Raw genomic sequence first — 18,925 nt, forward strand, 5'->3', positions numbered from 1 at the left:
TGCCTCTGTAATGGTTTTCTGTGAGAGCTGAACACCACGCACGTGTAGATTAGATTTCTCCGTCTCACACATGACTCCTGACCCCACACACTCCTGACCTTTCACCCTGACACCGGACCCCCACTGTGATTTCTCTCCAAGCTTCGGGTCGGGACGCCTCAGCCGAGGTGGTCAAAGGTGTCAGATTAAGCAATTAGCAAGACAAAATTTTAGAGAATGATTATAATAAAATAATAAAATAATAATAATACCAGCATTTAATCGGAGCACGTTGTTATACTTTACACCTTCTACATGTGACTAACAATTAGATTCTTTAGATTGTAAGATTTACTCTGACACTGAAATATTCCAGCGAGTCTGAGCTTCTCCCACAAGTGAGTCAAGTGTAAATCTGTTAAAGTAAAACCAGCAGTGCAGATTTGTCTCACACTAACAAAAGGTGACCCTTGAGCATGTTTAATAGGTAAATACGTCTCTCACACACACACACACACACACACACACACACACACACACACACACACACACACACACACACACACACACACACACACACACACTTCCTCCTGGGTTCTTTCCAATCACTTCGTCTCTAAGTGTCTCTTTCTCCCTGTCTGTGTCTCTCTTTCTGGTTGTCTTGCTCTCTCTCGCTCTCTCGGCGTCTGTCTCGCTCTCTCTCTCTCGCTCGCTCTCTCGGCGTCTGTCTCGCTCTCTCTCTCTCGCTCGCTCTCTCGGCGTCTGTCTCGCTCTCTCTCGCTCGCTCTCTCGGCGTCTGTCTCGCTCTCTCTCGCTCTCTCGGCGTCTGTCTCGCTCTCTCTCGCTCTCTCGGCGTCTGTCTCGCTCTCTCTCGCTCTCTCGGCGTCTGTCTCGCTCTCTCGGCGTCTGTCTCGCTCTCTCTCGCTCTCTCGGCGTCTGTCTCGCTCTCTCACGCTCTCTCGGCGTCTGTCTCGCTCTCTCTCGGCGTCTGTCTCGCTCTCTCTCGCTCTCTCTCTCTCTCGGCGTCTGTCTCGCTCTCTCTCGGCGTCTGTCTCGCTCTCTCTCGGCGTCTGTCTCGCTCTCTCTCGGCGTCTGTCTCGCTCTCTCTCTCTCTCTCTCGGCGTCTGTCTCGCTCTCTCTCTCTCTCTCGGCGTCTGTCTCGCTCTCTCTCTCTCTCTCGGCGTCTGTCTCGCTCTCTCTCTCTCTCGGCGTCTGTCTCGCTCTCTCTCTCTCTCTCGGCGTCTGTCTCTCGCTCTCTCGGCGTCTGTCTCGCGCTCTCTCGGCGTCTGTCTCGCGCTCTCTCGGCGTCTGTCTCGCGCTCTCTCGGCGTCTGTCTCGCGCTCTCTCGGCGTCTGTCTCGCGCTCTCTCGGCGTCTGTCTCGCTCTCTCTCGGCGTCTGTCTCGCTCTCTCTCGGCGTCTGTCTCGCTCTCTCTCGGCGTCTGTCTCGCTCTCTCTCGGCGTCTGTCTCGCTCTCTCTCGGCGTCTGTCTCGCTCTCTCTCGGCGTCTGTCTCGCTCTCTCTCGGCGTCTGTCTCGCTCTCTCTCTCGGCGTCTGTCTCGCTCTCTCTCTCGGCGTCTGTCTCGCTCTCTCTCTCGGCGTCTGTCTCTCTCTCTCTCTCGGCGTCTGTCTCTCTCTCTCTCTCGGCGTCTGTCTCTCTCTCTCTCTCTCAGCGTCTGTCTCTCTCTCTCTCTCTCAGCGTCTGTCTCTCTCTCTCTCTCTCAGCGTCTGTCTCTCTCTCTCTCTCTCAGCGTCTGTCTCTCTCTCTCTCTCTCTCAGCGTCTGTCTCTCTCTCTCTCTCTCTCAGCGTCTGTCTCTCTCTCTCTCTCTCTCAGCGTCTGTCTCTCTCTCTCTCTCTCTCAGCGTCTGTCTCTCTCTCTCTCTCTCTCAGCGTCTGTCTCTCTCTCTCTCTCTCAGCGTCTGTCTCTCTCTCTCTCTCTCAGCGTCTGTCTCTCTCTCTCTCTCTCAGCGTCTGTCTCTCTCTCTCTCTCTCAGCGTCTGTCTCTCTCTCTCTCTCTCAGCGTCTGTCTCTCTCTCTCTCTCTCTCAGCGTCTGTCTCTCTCTCTCTCTCTCTCAGCGTCTGTCTCTCTCTCTCTCTCTCAGCGTCTGTCTCTCTCTCTCTCTCTCTCAGCGTCTCTCTCTCTCTACCTCTCTCTCGCTACCTCTCTCTCTCTACCTCTCTCTCTCAGCGTCTGTCTCCCTCCCCCCACACCCTTTATGGGCTTGACAGCTGGGTATGTTCACGGCACGTCACACCATGTGTGGCAGGAGCCTCGTTAGTGAGATCTCCGTCTGTCTGTCAGTTAAAAGAGACACAAAGATGGAGTGTGTGATCGGGGGATTCGGGCGGAGGTTGGGATCAAACGAAAAGCGCAGAGAGATATAAAAAATACGAGGCAGGTCTGTGCACTTTAATCTCTCCCAGCCGCTGTAGTGCTTCTTAACCTGTAACAGGTGTCTCAATGCATCAGCCTTCATATATACATAAGCTATACACGATACACTACGTATATACTGTAGCATCTAGCATAAACCTTTAGAAGCATATCCTCTCAAATAGAGCACGAACATTTTTACTAACCTGAATTAGAAGCTGTTTCCCAATCTATGGCAAATGACGTCGTCAGACACACCTAAAGCAACGCTGCTGGCTTTAGGTGAGAGTTAAAAATAAAACACACAATGTGTGTGGGACAATTTTAAAGACGTCCACCTTGGTGTCTTCAGCCACCTTGAAATTTTTTTTCACCCAGCATCAAAACACCACAGTATAAATAGAACGTGCATGCCATTTGGGACACACCTTTAGACTGAAGCTCACGTTGAGTAGAAAAAAAAAAAGAATTACAACCAACCAGACTAATATATAGCATTCCGCTCACCCGCAATTTCCAGGTATACTGACAGTGATCTCCGTCCCAATACGTTATTGCAGGATATGATACCATACGTGCTCTAGGAACTCATACAACAACCAGAAATGCGCCTCAAGGAAGTTGCCTGTGATGAGCTGATTTCAACGTTTGAGGCATCATAGTGATCCGAGTTAAATCTGAGACTCAAGTGTAAAAGCAGGAATCAATCCAGAAAGAAAACAGAGGCAGAAATGGTGTGTGTGTGTTGGAGAGCAGCGGGCCTCAGGTATGCGCATGAGCGATGCCAGTAACGGAGTCCTGTGTTGGCAGTGTCGGCTCCTTTCATGGAGCTGTTGTGTTGTGTAGGCTCTCATTTGGGATGGACACCACACACACACACACACTCTCACTCACTCACACAAAGCGAGTCTCTGAAGACAAAGTATTTTGCTGCATCGCCGCAAGCTCTTTCAAACAGATACGAGGGAAACAGAGAGATTAAAGATAAAGACTAACGCTTCCATTGTGGCGTATCACAGGGCATTCAGGGAGAATTTCTGTTTCTCTTAGAATAAGAGAACAATTTGATCGATATTGAATTGAAGGCAGGTAAAAAGAGAGAAAGTGCTTCGTTCTGGAACAAACTCGACTAATTTCAATTGTTGAACTCCACACACAGACACAGACACACACACACACACACACACAGTGACCCTTCAGCAGAGTTTCACCACTTTCCTGGTTGTTCCAATTGACATCAAGCCCAGACGTCGGAAGCAGGTATTAAACGCCAACCTGGTCAGTAAGGAAACGGGCTTGAGAACAAACTGACTCTGACTTGAACAAAGGAGAAGATGACTAAGAGGGCAATGCGAGCGGGAAGAAGAGACTTGATTATAGGGACATCTGCGTTTTGGACTCACTTCAGACAAACAGTAAGAAGGAGACAAAACGAAATATACTAAACAACCTGCTGTCATGACAACTGTGTAGGTTCATCACCACACGAGCGAGAACACAAACTCGCCGCAAACTTATAATAGAAGGACACACACACATATTCCCAATTACGTGCACCCACAATAACAACAGTTACAAAGTGTGTTTCCTTTTGTCTCCGACTGCTGCATGTGCCTGCATGTTCACGCAAGAGAAGCCGAGAAGCCCCAGTTTTACGGTTTCACTTGCCACGAAAGAGCACTTAAGAACTGTAACACGATGCAATCAAGATTCTCTCTCTCACACACACACACACGCCCACCCCACCCTGAAGGTGAAATTTAAGATTTACCACAATATGCATCATAGCATCGTTAAGGTTAATTCAGTCCAGGAGATTTAATTATTTTTCAAAACTTCCTGAACTACTGAAATTTCAAGCTTAAGATTCTTTATTTGAATTTCTTCCAATAAAGATATACTGTATATAATGGGGGGGGCACGGTGGCTTAGTGGTTAGCACGTTCGCCTCACACCTCCACGGTCCGGGTACTCCGGTTTCCTCCCCCGGTCCAAAGACATGCATGGTAGGTTGATTGGCATCTCTGGAAAATTGTCCCTAGTGTGTGTGATTGTGTGAGTGAATGAGTGTGTGTGTGCCCTGCGATGGGTTGGCACTCCGTCCAGGGTGTATCCTGCCTTGATGCCCGATGACGCCTGAGATAGGCACAGGCTCCCCGTGACCCGAGGTAGTTCGGATAAGCGGTAGAAGATGAATGAATGAATGAATGTATATAATAGCTTTCTGTGACGCATGTCTCATACATGTGAATCGAAGTGGGCAAAGGGACGATGACAATATTTTTATTTTATTTTTTTTTTTTTTAAATGTCATCTCAGAACATCATAGTGTTTTTGATTTGTGTGATTTTGCGATAATTTCTACAATCAGAAAATGTCAAAATCCTGGAGGGGGTGTTAAACAGTCTAACACTTCCTGAAAGGAGTCTCCCATCTCAGCAAACATACAGAAAGAATGGATGAGGAAAAGCTTTGGAACGTACGAGTTTTTGCACTTTCCGGTTCTTTCAAAGCAACAGAATAAGCTCTGGTTTTGAGTCTAGTGACTGAACGACTGTTTTTGGTCCTATAAAGTAAGTGCTGAACAGGAATGAACAAGTCTCGAAGAAGCTAAACAAAATTAGTCGACTCTGAAGAACTCGATTCATCCTTGATTCATTTAACAGCAAATCCTGTCAGGAGTGATTATTACAATAATAACAGCTCGGTTGCCAGAGAGTCCCACGATCAGCTGCGTGTTTTGAAAACAAAACAAGGTTTTTGTTTACGTCGCAACAAGCTGCATAACCAAGTATATCATCATAGCTGTAGCTACTGTAATAATACCAAGTTGTGCCTCAGAGAGATTGGTGCAGGTTGAGACTTGAGTTTCAAGATGTTTAAGTGCTACAGAAGCGATTAAGTTAGAATATTTGTTCATATATTAAAATTTCAGTTTACTATGACAGTATTTTGAAAGGTGTTGAAGGTGTAAAATAGTGCTTGAAGGCTGTTTTTTTGAGCTTCGGTGAGGTCACGCTCTTACTCACACACTGATCTCAAAGAAAGCTGTCGATTTCTATACAGACAGCAAATGGCATCACTTTACAGGCCAAACTAGGGAATTTGCAGTCAGGTGGTAGTCAACCACCTGCCTGACTCTCCAACACCTAAACTTCAATTCAAACAACAAGCACTCAACCATTTGTGGAAGTTAGGTGGGGAAAAGAAGATGATGAGGAAACTTACCCTGACCGTTGTGCTTTTGGTCTGAGCTCTTTGGGGCTGTGGTCCTGTGCTGGCATGCTCTCGAACCCCCCCGCCAGCCGAGCCGTTGGTACAAGCCGTTCCGGCTCGCCAGGGTCGTTGCTTGATGCCATCAAGCAGCCTCACGAGGAGGATGTTACTGGGCAACTCGTCCACGCCGCTTTCCACAAGCGTGCGGCATTCAGGGCACCGCAGCTCGCCACGCGATCCCACAATGCCAAGCAGGCAGCGGCGGCAGAAAGTATGCTGGCATGGCAGGACCTTAGCGGTGGCGTCCAGCCGTTCTAGGCACACCGGGCACTCAAGCAGATCCAGCAGGGCCGATTCGTCCATGGTGGCGCTTGTGCTGTCCCTCTGTCACACTGTCAGATGAGACAGACACATTTTGCTCGTGCGTGAGAGATAGCGAGACGGGGTCGAGGGTCACCTCAGCTGTCATGTCACGCCCATACCATAACCATTGTTGCACTATTTTCAGGCACTGCAAGGAGACAGAAACAAAGTGGCAATGTTATATTTAATGTACAGTGAAAATGTACAGCGAGGTCGAGTTAAATTTAATTTTAATCCATGAGTCTCAGAAATGCAGAGTAACACAGGTGGACTTGCTGCTGCTTCACAGCAGGATCCCTGACTGAGTCATGAAATCAGGATACTATCTGTGTGGAGTGTCTATGCATCTGTTTAATCCCTGTGGGGTTCCTCTGGGTTCTCGGTTCTGTTTCCCTCCACATCCCAAAACATAATTGCATTTTAGACCAGATGTGTTGACACTGACAGAAAAGACGCAGAAACTGAACGAATGAAAGCTTGAAACCGAGTAAAGTAGTTTAGGAAGGATATCAGGTACCATGTGGAATGTGGTGTGTTTAGGGAACACTGCAATATCAAAACAAAACAAAAGAAAATCACTCAAACACTTCAGTGAGTGTCGGATTTCAGTTGGAGAGAAAAATAAGCTTCCTGACCTGCTAAACTATTCGGTTAGCATTAAAACACCTCCTTAAACAAAGCGTTGCAAAATCACCGGTACCCAGTCAACAGGCAGACAAAAGGCTAACACACACACACACACACACACAGCTGGTGAGAGGAGCACACGAATAGCGTCAAGTCATATCTAAAACGCATAGATTACTAACACAGAAAAATAATATGTGCAAATATTGTGAGAAATTTTAAGTACGTTACAGGATTATATGCTGTCTGGGAAGTCTTTTTATAAAAAAAGAAAAAAAAGAAAAATAAATAAAATAAAAATCAGACACATCAAGTTGTGACAGAGACGAGTGTAGGACATCAGGAAAAATGGGGGGAAAATTAATCATATATATATATATGTATATATATACATATATATATATATATATAAAAATCATTTTTATATAATATATAAGTCAAATATATAAAAATCACATTTCTTTTAATTTTAATTATTTTTGTATTTTTTAATTTACTTTTTTAATTTTAAATTATTACTAATTATAATAAATAAAAAATTGTTAACCATTAAAAAATAAATAAAAAAATATTTTTTATTAAAATTAAATTAAAATAAGTTCATCAAAAAAATAAGAAGATTCATTAATGAACAATAAATAAATAAATAAACTTTGTGGCACGTTCACACTTTTAAAGTTTCCGCCAAAATCCGAAAAAAGCCGAATGTCCACGAAGCCTTTCTTCCCCCTTGCGAAGTAAACACAAGCGGATAATAAGTAACCGAGACAGTAACGTGTAGTTAGCGTTAGAAAACAACAGTGTTGTTCACAGGCTATCATTAGCCAACATTGTTTCCGTGCAACGTTACAACTGTAACCAGGAAAGCAAAACTTTCTACATTCTACAAACAAAAAACAAACAAACAAAAAAACAAGGTCAAATCTCTCATACAAACTGCAAATTAAACTTTACCGCAATATCACATGATTTTGACGCAAAGCTACACTTACATCTAAAGTCTCTCCCTCTCACACACACACACACACACACACACACACACACACACAATTCTGAGCACTAATTCAGACCATAAACATAACACTACATCTAATTACATAGATTTTTATTTATTTATTTATAAAGCACAACTACCTTAAACACGGAGTGTCCTTCCTCCTCCTCCTCTTCCTCTTCCAGAAACAGCCGCTTTCTGAGTTGCTCCGCTTTAAACTGGGAAACTTGGGAAAAGGAAAAAGGAAAAAGGAAAAGCGACCATAAAATCTCGATCCTTGAGTCGAGTTTGGTGTTTACATGACCACATCCGGTGTAATAGAGTCGGGAATAAATGGGACTAGTTCAGTGCTGTGTTTGATGATCCGTGTTGGAGATCTTGTGCTGGAATAGTTTAAGGAAAACAAGGAAAAAGCAAGAGAACCGAGATTCCGCCGCGTCCAAGCGCCATGATCAACTGAGTGGATCTTGTGGAACACACAGACATATAAGAACGGGTTTCAGTCGGGAGGGAGGATTTTTTTAATTTTATTTCTTTAATATCTTTAAAGCCTAACCAGGTTTTCAACGTGACACGAAATATTTAAATGAACACCTACCTAACTCTTTGTTTTCGTGTTTACATTTTCAAAGTATACTAAAGTAACCCTGGGGTTAAACAAAGAAAAAAAGAACGACTCACCTACTGTGTTGACCAGAGTGCGTTCTGGAAATACTTTGTTTGTAGTCTCCGCCCACAGAGAAAGTAGTTGTGACGCAAAATGAACCAGATGCATGAAAGTCAAGTCGAGAAGATTTTATTGTCATACAGAGTAAAATGAAACAACAGTTTCTACAGGACAGTGGTGTTACATAAAACAACACAGAGCTAAGGACTTAGGTTCTAGCCCCATGACGTGCAACCTAGTGCACCAGTACAGGACAAAAGACAATACAAAACAGACAATACAAGACAAATACACAAACTACAGATTTTAATATAAGGCTGTTGACACATTATATAGGGATCGGTATACGTGTGTAGCATGTATACAGTCTAGACATCCAACATCCTCCATGTTGGCATCGTCATATGACGTTCAGTGTACAATGTCCAAAATAAAAATTATGTAAATTTGTTTGTTTTGTTTTTTCATGATGAAACCTAAAACAAGTTAACAATTTATTTACATATTGTCAAACAAGCATTTTTTAACCACAAGGACAACATTTTATACCTTGCTTTGCACGCAAAAAAATGTATCAGTGTGTACATGTTGAGACTATGAGAATATTAGATAACAGAAAGTATATCGTGATGCTAGTTAAGGATGTTTGTCTAGATTAGTACTTGCTAAATGAGTTGCCTAGCTAACAAACTTCCCGATCTTAAAAACTCCTATCAATAACGTTAACCGTAACATTAGCTAGCTAATTTAGTCAGTTTACTTGTTAGCTAGGTTGTAGCCTTTATTTTCTGACATTTAAGTTAGCATTGCTGAGCAATGGCTACTCAAAGTTGATTGTAACACTGCAACACAAATATCACACAACTATAACTTAATATTTTCTAAGCAAATTGCTTAGAAAAACACTCGTGACACTTCTAATGTTATCTAATACACTGGCTAGCTATGTAAATTAGCTACTTGTTTAAAAACATGTTTGTTAGAAATTTAGCTAGTACATAGTTTATTGTTGGGGGGCATGGTGGCTTAGTGGTTAGCACGTTCACCTCACATCTCCAGGGTTGGGGGTTCGATTCCCGCCTCCGCCTTGTGTGTGTGGAGTTTGCATGTTCTCCCCGTGCCTTGGGGGAGCCTCCGGTTTCCTCCCCTGGTCCAAAGACATGCATGGTAGGTTGATTGGCATCTCTGGAAAATTGTCCGTAGTGTGTGAGTGAACGAGAGTGTGTGTGCCCTGCGATGGGTTGGCACTCCGTCCAGGGTGTATCCTGCCTTGATGCCCAAAGACGACTGAGATAGGCACAGGCTCCCCGTGACCCGAGGTAGTTCGGATAAGCGGTAGATGATGAGTGAGTGACAATGAATCCGGTTTATTTTGCTCCAAGCCAGATATTTGGTGTGCCGGGTTTTGCTCCATGAATTTCTAACAGCATATTAGCAAAAAAACAAGTCTATCTAGATAACACAAATCTATCACAAATCTATGGTGATTTAACTTTACATTTACTACTGTAATACTGTTCAACACAATGACATAGTAGACCTGAGGTAAAAAAAAAATTGCCTTGGTTTCAGACCAATGAAAACACAACATAAGAGGTGCTGAATCAGGTCTGTTTACAATAACACCAGTAAATATGAAAAGTAATACAGAAATTCCCAAATTCCCAATTCCCAATCCCAAACTGGCGCAATGTGCATTCAGACACGTGGTGTAATAATGAGGACAGCGTTGCAGCTCCATTTATCAAAGCTTTTCAACAGGTATTCCACCTGGCTGCTCAAAGGTCAGATTTCCAGCTGCTTGCCAGACTGCCACACACAAACACACACACACATGGCAGTTAACGTGTCCATTACATAATATCTTCGTTGCTGTTTGAAGATTGCCAGATCATTATGGTACTTCAGTCTCAACTTGAACACAATGATATAAACAGAATGTCTTGGAATTATATTACACTAAACACTAAGAGCAGAAAACATCAAATCCCTGAAGACCTTGTGTCTAAATTTCCCCCTGTTCTCTCGAAACAAAGGCAGGTTTCATCCTTGTAACCAAAGCCCTGGCTCTTCTTCAAAAACTTTTGAGGACTTAAAGGCAAGACCCGGTGATTTCCAGAATAACAATGGCATGCAATAGGACTAACACAGGCACCTGTAATGTATACACTTCAAAGATCAAGAACACCATCTGAGCTCAAATCCACTTGTCAGGTCACATTCAAGTCAAAGAAATCACATAACATCACATCATAAGGTCACATAACTAGGGAATAGCCTCAGATTTGTTAGCGCTTTACTATCCTAATAGAAGAATACATCACACATTTGGGTAAGGGAGCCGTTCTAAATGAAAGCCAAGCAGAGTGAGTTAACAATAATTAGAGACAGTAAAAAATTAAACACACCCTTGTTGACGTCCCTTTATGAACATTCCCGGTCTCAAGTTGCCCCTTCCAGCACAAGGACAGGAGGACTTAATAGAAAGTGACTTTTTTATATTACACTTCACAGCAAGGACAAGGTACTATCTTACTGTATATAAAAGGTTACGTCTACTACCCTCAGGAGTTTATTGGTTTTATTGCTCTGGTGGCACCTGCCTACAGAAGCCATGAGTACCTGACAACAGAAGGGAAAAGTAATTATTTGTTAGAAAAACACAAATATCAAAAGGGGCAATGGGTAGTGGTGCAGCCCCAAAGCTCCAGGATCGTGGATCTGATCTTGAGTTGCTAATAGTGGGATACTGTATACAGAATGTTCAGCAGTGTTTACAGTGTTGTTGTGGATTTCCTTTAAATCACAGGAATCCGATCTTATACAGAGAGGACCAGCGTAGATGGACGGTTCATTTCATCCAAGCAGAAGCTGCACCTGATGGTCTATGGGATAAGATTCTGGATAAGATCAGACACCCCCTAATCTTGGTTCTCTGGTTGTCCAAAGATAGGTAGGTGGATTGCATCACAATGCCTTCTATAGGCAAGTTCTGATCTAGTCAAGTAATTTTTACTCAGTTCTTTAGGAGTCTAAATATTACTAGTTTACTTTGGGGACCACAAGGACCACTTCCTTCTCCTGGACCATGTTTAAATTCACAAGGATCTATAGTTTGTGTAATGTTTGCACTCATGTCCCTATGCTTTAGGAGTTGATTTTTATCCATGGTTCCTTCAGGGGATTAGAGCTTGGCATCTGCTCTGCACCACTGACATAGAGGAACTTGGGGAAGAACTTGCAAACTCCATGTAGATGGTATACCAAGCTTAGGATACTGGGAATTTGGGGAATTTCCTCTGGGTTCTCCGGTTTCCTCTCTCATTCCAATGATATGTATGCATCACAAAAGCATTCTATTTATTCGGGGAGTGTATTTATATACCATTTATATACCACATTATATACCTGTGAGTTGCATTGTAAGCCTACACTAGTGTTATAGAAAAGAAATAAGCACCTTCTGAGCAATCAGATTTGAGAATTCAATATCATCGTTGTCGATATAGAAAGCAACGTTATACATTTAAGCTCCATATTAGCTCCATGGGTCTTGGCTCGGTTTCACGCCACAAGGAGTATGTAATTACTGAACTACTGTTCGCTTGTTCTGATTGCTTGAAAACTCTGATTGCTTGATAGCAGTATAAACCCTATGAAATCGTATGAAATTAACCAAACTACTTGTCTGTACTACTTGAAAATGTCTGCATCTTTAAAAAAATGTGTCTGAAATGAAATGGTAATAGACAAAGAATGAAGTGTGTGTGTGTGTGCACGTAAACATTTCTTAATGCATCTCCTAGCTGTGTGTGTGTTTGTTCATATTAGAACCTCTCTCTGAAATGTAATGGATTTTCTTTCCTTTCCTTTTCTTTTTTTATCTATTCTGCCCACACTGCTGGCCCATTACTGAGCACTGCAGCAAAGCAGACAGACTGCGGTGTGAAGAGCGCAAGGGCAGAGGGAGAGAACAATAAAATCTGAGTGATTTACTCTGATCTCCATGTGTTTCAGGACACTGCATTCTAGGAGGGTGAAATGGGGGAGAGAGAGAGAGAGAGAAGTGAGTGTGTATGGATACGAGTAATAAAAGGAGGCTGATTTATGATATCTTGGCCCTTGGCTGGCATCTGCGATCTCATTGGGCCTGGCAATAACCTTCAGGTTATATGTCACTGTTGCCTGGAGACATTTACCACACGCCCCGAGGGGAGGCGCAACAGGAATCAGGGCCGAGGCTAACTTCCTGGATGACCCCCAAAATGATGTGTTCCTCTGATAAATCACAGAGCTAATTATAGCTGGGGTAGGGATTATTTTTAGAAGTACACAAGAGAAAACTGTAGTAATTTTAATAGTTTAATCATTTCAATTTTAACACTTTAGACTTTTGAATTCTAACACTTTTAGAATTTAGACTTTGCTTGCTGTAATAGCATTGGACAAAACCTTCTTATTAACTGCAAATTCTTGAGAAATTTGAGAGTCCATCTCAACATTTTTGCATGTTTGAGCCCATAACACAAAGCTGCTTTTTCTCCTAGTGTGCAAAAGACTCACTCATATATGATAGCTGGGTTACTGGCTATAAAACAGGACAGTAAGATGAAAAATGTTCTGTTCTCTGAGCATAAGTGAACCCTGACAGGCGGGATAGCGGATTAAGTGATCCCTCGGAGCTCGAGCGTCTCGGTACCATGTGGCCATGACAACTGATCCATCTATAAAAACGAAAATTATAGATCCGGGGCTTTAAATTGCGCTCTCGTATAGAAGGAAGCCGGTGCTGGACCGGGTTTAATGGCCTTCAGTATCAGTGCAGTGAACACATTGTAGATGCAGTTCATACCAGTATTAGGCATTAAAGACACGAAGCATGAAGACAGAAAGCATAAGTAATGCTGAAACAGAAAAAAAAGAGAATGTAAAATATTGAAGGATAATTTCTGGGCCAGAAATATGCAAAGACGATTGTAATAAAGAAACTTGTCAGTTCCTGCAAAATATCTTAGAACTTTTTGATAATTATACTGGAGGTCTAGAAGAAAGGAAATGTTCATTTGTCATTTCATCAAATAGGTGGAGCTTTATCCTAGTCAGGGTCATGATGGATCTGGAGCCAGCCCTGGGAATACTGTGTGTGAGGTGGGAATCCACCATGGAACACACTATTTCAAACCTACTGCTAATTTAGCATGACCAAACTACTGGTATGGTTTTAGGAGGAAACCCAGGCAAACAAAAAAAATGGGAATGAACATAAAAAACAGCAGTTTCAACTGAAACCGAATTGTCAACGATTAAAGACAGCAATCAAAACAAATCAGACTGCGCACCATACTCTGTGAAAACATGACACGCAGGAACGTCATCAGCATCATCCTGCAACACAAAAAAAATCACAAACTAGTCTTTGCCAAAGCCAAGCAAATTAGTGAGGAGTAAGATAAGACACAGAGCTGATTAATTTCCCTCTGTATAAGCGCACAAGCACAAGCTTGGCAAAGACAGTGTGTAGGACAAAGCTTTCCTTCATTGTCTTTACACGCTGCCTCAGGGGGAATCCAAAGGCGAAGTCAATTAGTTCCTTGCTCCTGGGAACTGATGAATGAGGTTGATTTTGTGGGACGATCATGGAGCAGGGAGCAGGAGGACAGCGATAACGAGAACAGCTTTGCCTGCAAACGATCCATACGGCTGTCCTGCTAAGATTACAAATAAATCAGAGCCATAAAAAAGGCAAATGGCTGTTTTACTTCAATTGCTGTTTTACTTCGGGACCAATCAGGGCACAAGCAGTTTATCGTTACAGTGTAACATTTATAGTTTTAAATTTTAATTATTCTGTATTGTTATACGTTTTTTTTTTACCATATTGAATAAACTTTTACAGGTAAACTAATTAACTCTTTTTACCCGAGGATAAAAATGTAATGTGCCCCTGTTTTGGTGGTGTTCATTGAATGTCATTGTTATGTCACACTCCACATTGGTAGTTATTATGAAGCTCAAATCAAAGCACACAATAAGGGCTTTAAGAATTTGCAGTGTTTCAAAAGTATTTATGTTTTAATTCAGCATAGTAGGGGCAATATATTCATAGAAACATGGTTAGTTTTCCCAAACATGGTTAGTTTTCTTTCACATAGATGTTTCCAGAAACAAACCCATTTCTACTCTCGATGCCCCAAGTGCTTGTTCATATGCAGCTAAAATTCCCAAACAAGGTTTTTCCAAAAGAGGAAAACACTGAAAGCCAACAGAGTCCTGACTGATTTTATATCAGACCATCATTAAATAATTCATTTGTTCATACTGATTGAATCAGTGTTAATGAACACCAGTATACTGGCAAACAGAATTCAGTTCAATGTCTGTTAGAATTGCACCAAGATGTGATGTGATGAATAGACATTGAAATATTTCTGATTCAGGATATCATAAATAACTTTTGTTTTCATTGCTAAAACTGCCTAATCTATACATTTTCTGTTTCAGTCATCATACACAGGGTTGAGGGGATCCTGGTGTCTATCCCAAGGAACTTGGGGTAAGGTGGTGGACACCTTGAATGGGGTGCCAACCTGTAAAAGGGCACAATTACACATTACAGTCAATTTAGAGATGAAAATCACTCTACAGTGCACGAGAAACCTGGGAACCTGAAGGTACTCCACGCAAACTGTATGCATACCATGCATACGAGGCGTGAATCAAAACCCAAACTCTGGAGGTTCCTTTGTATAGGTACATTTTCTGCATGTGCTCATCCCGATGCAATGCATAAAGATTGAGCAAGTATGATTGTCAGGAAAGAACAAAAAAAAAGAGGAGTGTTAAACTTCTCCTTGTAGCATTTGGCTCTTCAGACTAGCAGGCGCTGTGAAATTACATACTGCTGCCAGGTCATTTAGGAAGCACGACCGATTGGTGGAAATAGCTGGAACACATCATCAAGCAACAGGTTCCTTCTGAGAACAAGAAGATGAAGGGAGAAATGGAATCAAAGACAAATTGCTGTCAAAAACAGTGCTGTTACATGATCATTTTGGTGGGTGTGGGTGGGAACAAAAGCAAGGGAAAAAAGCTGTTTGTGGTTTGGGTTTTTTGAAGCACTTGAATAGGAAAGTCGTCAAACCAAGAATGTAACAATATCCATTAAAATTCATAAAAAGAAGGATAAAAAGAGGATAGTTCCAATATCAATCACGAATAGGATTTTTTAGATTCCAGTTTTAGATGTATTTTGGGAAAATGGAAAAGCACAACGTAAAATGAAATGCATTTCATTGCACTGCACAGATGTTCAGTAACAAACGGGACCCAGGACCAATCATGTCTCAAATGATGGGGGGAAAAAAACAAAAACAAAAGGCCACCAACTTTGAATGCTGAACCAGCTGATTCTGGTGGTGAAAAATTTCCCATTGGACTGGTGGTTCAAAGTGATGTCCAAGCCTGCCACCCATTCATAGTGTTACCACAAAATGTGACACTGTAGTAGCTAGATACCACAAAAACCTAACCATAACCTCAGTAGGTTATTTCCATTGCTTTGAGTCATCATGCAGCTACACCTGTGTTTATATACTTTATTTCTCGATGGTGTTAGAGAGTTTATTTTTAAATGAAGTGCATTAGCTAACTCTGTTAGTTATAATATATGAACTAAGAGTACTTGGACACCTGACCAACACACCAATATGTCTGTGCTGCAAGAATATTAAGAAAGAAGAAGCAAAATGTTTACTATTATTTATTACATATACATTTTACAGTGAAATTCTTTTCTTTGCATATCCTAGCTCGTTAGGAGTGTAGGGTCAATCATGATACATCAAACCCTAGAGCAGAGAGGGGTAATAGTTTGTATGTATGTGCTGCTTGGCAACACTGGGCTTCAAGCCCCTGACTTTCTGATCAGTAACCCAGAGCCTTACCCATCGAGGCACCATTGCCTCACTGATGCTGAGCAAGTTTATCTCAAAGGTATTCAGTAGGGCTGAAGTCAGGACTCTCAAGTTCTTTCACAGCAACCTTTGATAAATCATGTCTTCATGGAGCTTGCTTTGTGCACACGGGCATTGTCATGCTGGAACAGGTTTGGTCCTCTTAGTTACAGGAAAATTATACAGAGATACCGGTGGTGTCCAGTCTTATCCAAAAAGGGCTTGTGTGGGTGCAGGTTCCAACTGTTTAATCATCTAATGGTGGCTTCTGTTATGCCCTATTAAAAACCTGCATGCACACTGTCCCTTTCTGGATAAGACTGCACACCCCTGTTCAATATGATCAGTGATTCTAGGGAAGAACTATATATGGGTCATGACAAGTCATCCACATACTTTTGGTCATATAATATATGTTGGATGAATAAGGCTGCAGTGGATGATTGAGGGGTGTTCCGCATTGGAAAAGCAATGCTGTAGAGCTGTAACTAAAGAACATTTTTACTCGTATTGCATTGGAATCCCTTGTCAATGGCGGATAGTGGCTTATTATCAAAAAACATCCTGCATGGATAAGAGTTGCTATTTTTCTGCAAATGCCTAACTTACTTTTCTCATCCTCGCATTAAATGTTTTGTTATTCTTCTGCTTCGCTGCCAGTGTTGCACTGCCCTCCTCTGGCCTGTATAGTGTAGTAAACAACAAGAACAACAACAATTTTTTATTTGTATATACACAATATGGCCACCTGAATATCACACCCATATGGCGTTCTTCCCCAAACTGTTAGTGCATAGCTTGAAACAAACAACGGTTTAGAATGACTTTGTACATTGTAGGATTACATTTTCTCTTCACTGAAAATAAGTGGCTTAACCCTTTTAGCATGTCTTCCTGGACAAATACCAACAGCTACTTAAGAAAATCTAGTGGAAAGACTTCCCAGAAGCGTTGAGGATATTATAAAGGCATAGGGAGACTAATATGGAGTGGGACTGTTAAGCACATAGGAACGTTATGTACGAGACATTTTCCATGTTGCGCACTCTGTCTCTGTGATTCGTCTGACCAATGGCTGTATATATATATATATATGTGTGTGTGTGTGTGTGTGTGTGTGTGTGAGTGTGAGAGAGAGAGAGAGAGAGAGAGAGAGAGAAAGACCTACACACAAACCAGAGACATATGAAAATCAAAACACAAAACAAAGCTTAAAATTTAAGCATTTATTTCCAAATACAACATAGACAACCATTTAACTTAAAATGCTATTTCTCTCCTTCACTTATTTAGATTTATACTTCAGATAAAAACAACTGGAATGAACAGTTTTATTAGAAAAAGAGGAGAGAGTTATTAAACGTACAGAACTTGAATTTAATTGAACTGAGAATTGTAGTATAGAACAATTGAACAATATGAACAATATGAACAATATAGAACAATCTTCTATATGTAGGTATAGAAGAGCTGGCTTTGTTCTTGTAGTCAAAAGCTCTGAGGATATGGTGTTCATATGCGAACGTATGTATCTTCATATTTATCTGCCATCACTAAGTGGATTATTTTGATATACAGGTGCTGGTGCTCAGGTCTCAGAATGCTCTCTATCACGTTAGAGCCCACAGCAATGCTCGTGTCTTCATCTTCAATGATTGCCTAGAGGAACAAAACAACTTGTTTTATACACACCCACACACCGTACAAACTTAATGACCTTTGTTGTGGCCCAGTTGAACATGCCGATTAGTTTGTTCACTATGAGAGGTACATATGAGGAGGAACATGTAGAGGAACGTTGTAATTCAGAACTGAGTTAGAACTGCTTTTTATGTGGAATTCTGAAACAAGTTGGATTAGTAGCTCTTTTGTAGTATTAATACAGGAATGTGCTACGGTGAGAAACGATGAAGGGTTCGAATGTTACAACTAGATGCTTAGCAACAGATATCCAACCAGAAACTGAAAGATTGTGCAAGACCAAGTGTGAAGAATAAGTATTTATTTAAAACTGTTGTGTGCTGTATGCAAATAAGAAAGTGCAGAATGTGCAGTGTGTGTTTCACACTGGTTCAAGTGTGAAAAGGACTCGAGTTAACATCCGTTACAGTCGTACCTTGAACTTTTTGTAGGCTTGGGTGAAATCCTCGAAGCCCATAACCTGCTGCAAATAAAAACGCAGCTCTTCCACAATCATCCACCCCTCCTCACTGTCATCTGTTCACATAAATAATAAAAAAAGCAAACGTGCTGAATCAGCTAAAGCTTAACGCGTCATCGTGTTGGTAATGTTAGTGAGTTTAAGCAGTACGTCAATTTTAAACTATATGATTTGATCTTAGTGGCAGTTGGACTGCATGTGTGTGGATGTTTTAGTATCCAGGTCTTCTGCATCATCCTACCAGACAGCCACTCCTCATTAAGATTGCTCTTGCTGTTCTGCTCTTCATCCTCATCTGTGTCTTCATCAGGAGGACTGCTGTCGAATGCTCCATCCTCATCTTCATCGTTGTCCTCGTCATCGCTCCGTTGCTGTTGAAGCAGCCTCTCCATAGAGGCCCGGAGCTCTCGCAGACCTTCATCCTCATATGCACTGAGATGGAAAGAAATACCGTTAAACCTCATGTTAGTGATTATTCATCCATCTTTACTCTCTCAGCCTGCGAGTACACATTGTGTGTTCAGTTATTTTCCTACTCTGTGTTAGACTGCTCATCCTCCTTGTCCTCTAGGTCTTCTATCTCCAGATTGTTG

General features: G+C 41.9%; 1 protein-coding gene across 1 annotated transcript in view; it reads right to left on the reverse strand.

Moving 5' to 3' along the window:
* Nucleotides 1–8,122, reverse strand: part of sh3rf1 (SH3 domain containing ring finger 1) — a 42,124-nt gene extending 34,002 nt beyond the window's left edge. Inside the window, exons 1-2 of the mRNA XM_060882972.1 lie at nt 7,693–8,122; nt 5,581–6,079 (exon numbers count right to left, since the gene is read on the reverse strand). Of these exons, the coding sequence (XP_060738955.1) occupies nt 5,581–5,931 (351 nt within the window). The 5' untranslated portion in view covers nt 5,932–6,079; nt 7,693–8,122. The remainder of the gene's footprint in view (nt 1–5,580; nt 6,080–7,692) is intronic.
* Between the last annotated feature and the right edge of the window lie 10,803 nt (nt 8,123–18,925).

This window comes from Tachysurus vachellii, chromosome 12 (assembly GCF_030014155.1).
Source record: "Tachysurus vachellii isolate PV-2020 chromosome 12, HZAU_Pvac_v1, whole genome shotgun sequence".
NCBI lineage: Eukaryota > Metazoa > Chordata > Actinopteri > Siluriformes > Bagridae > Tachysurus > Tachysurus vachellii.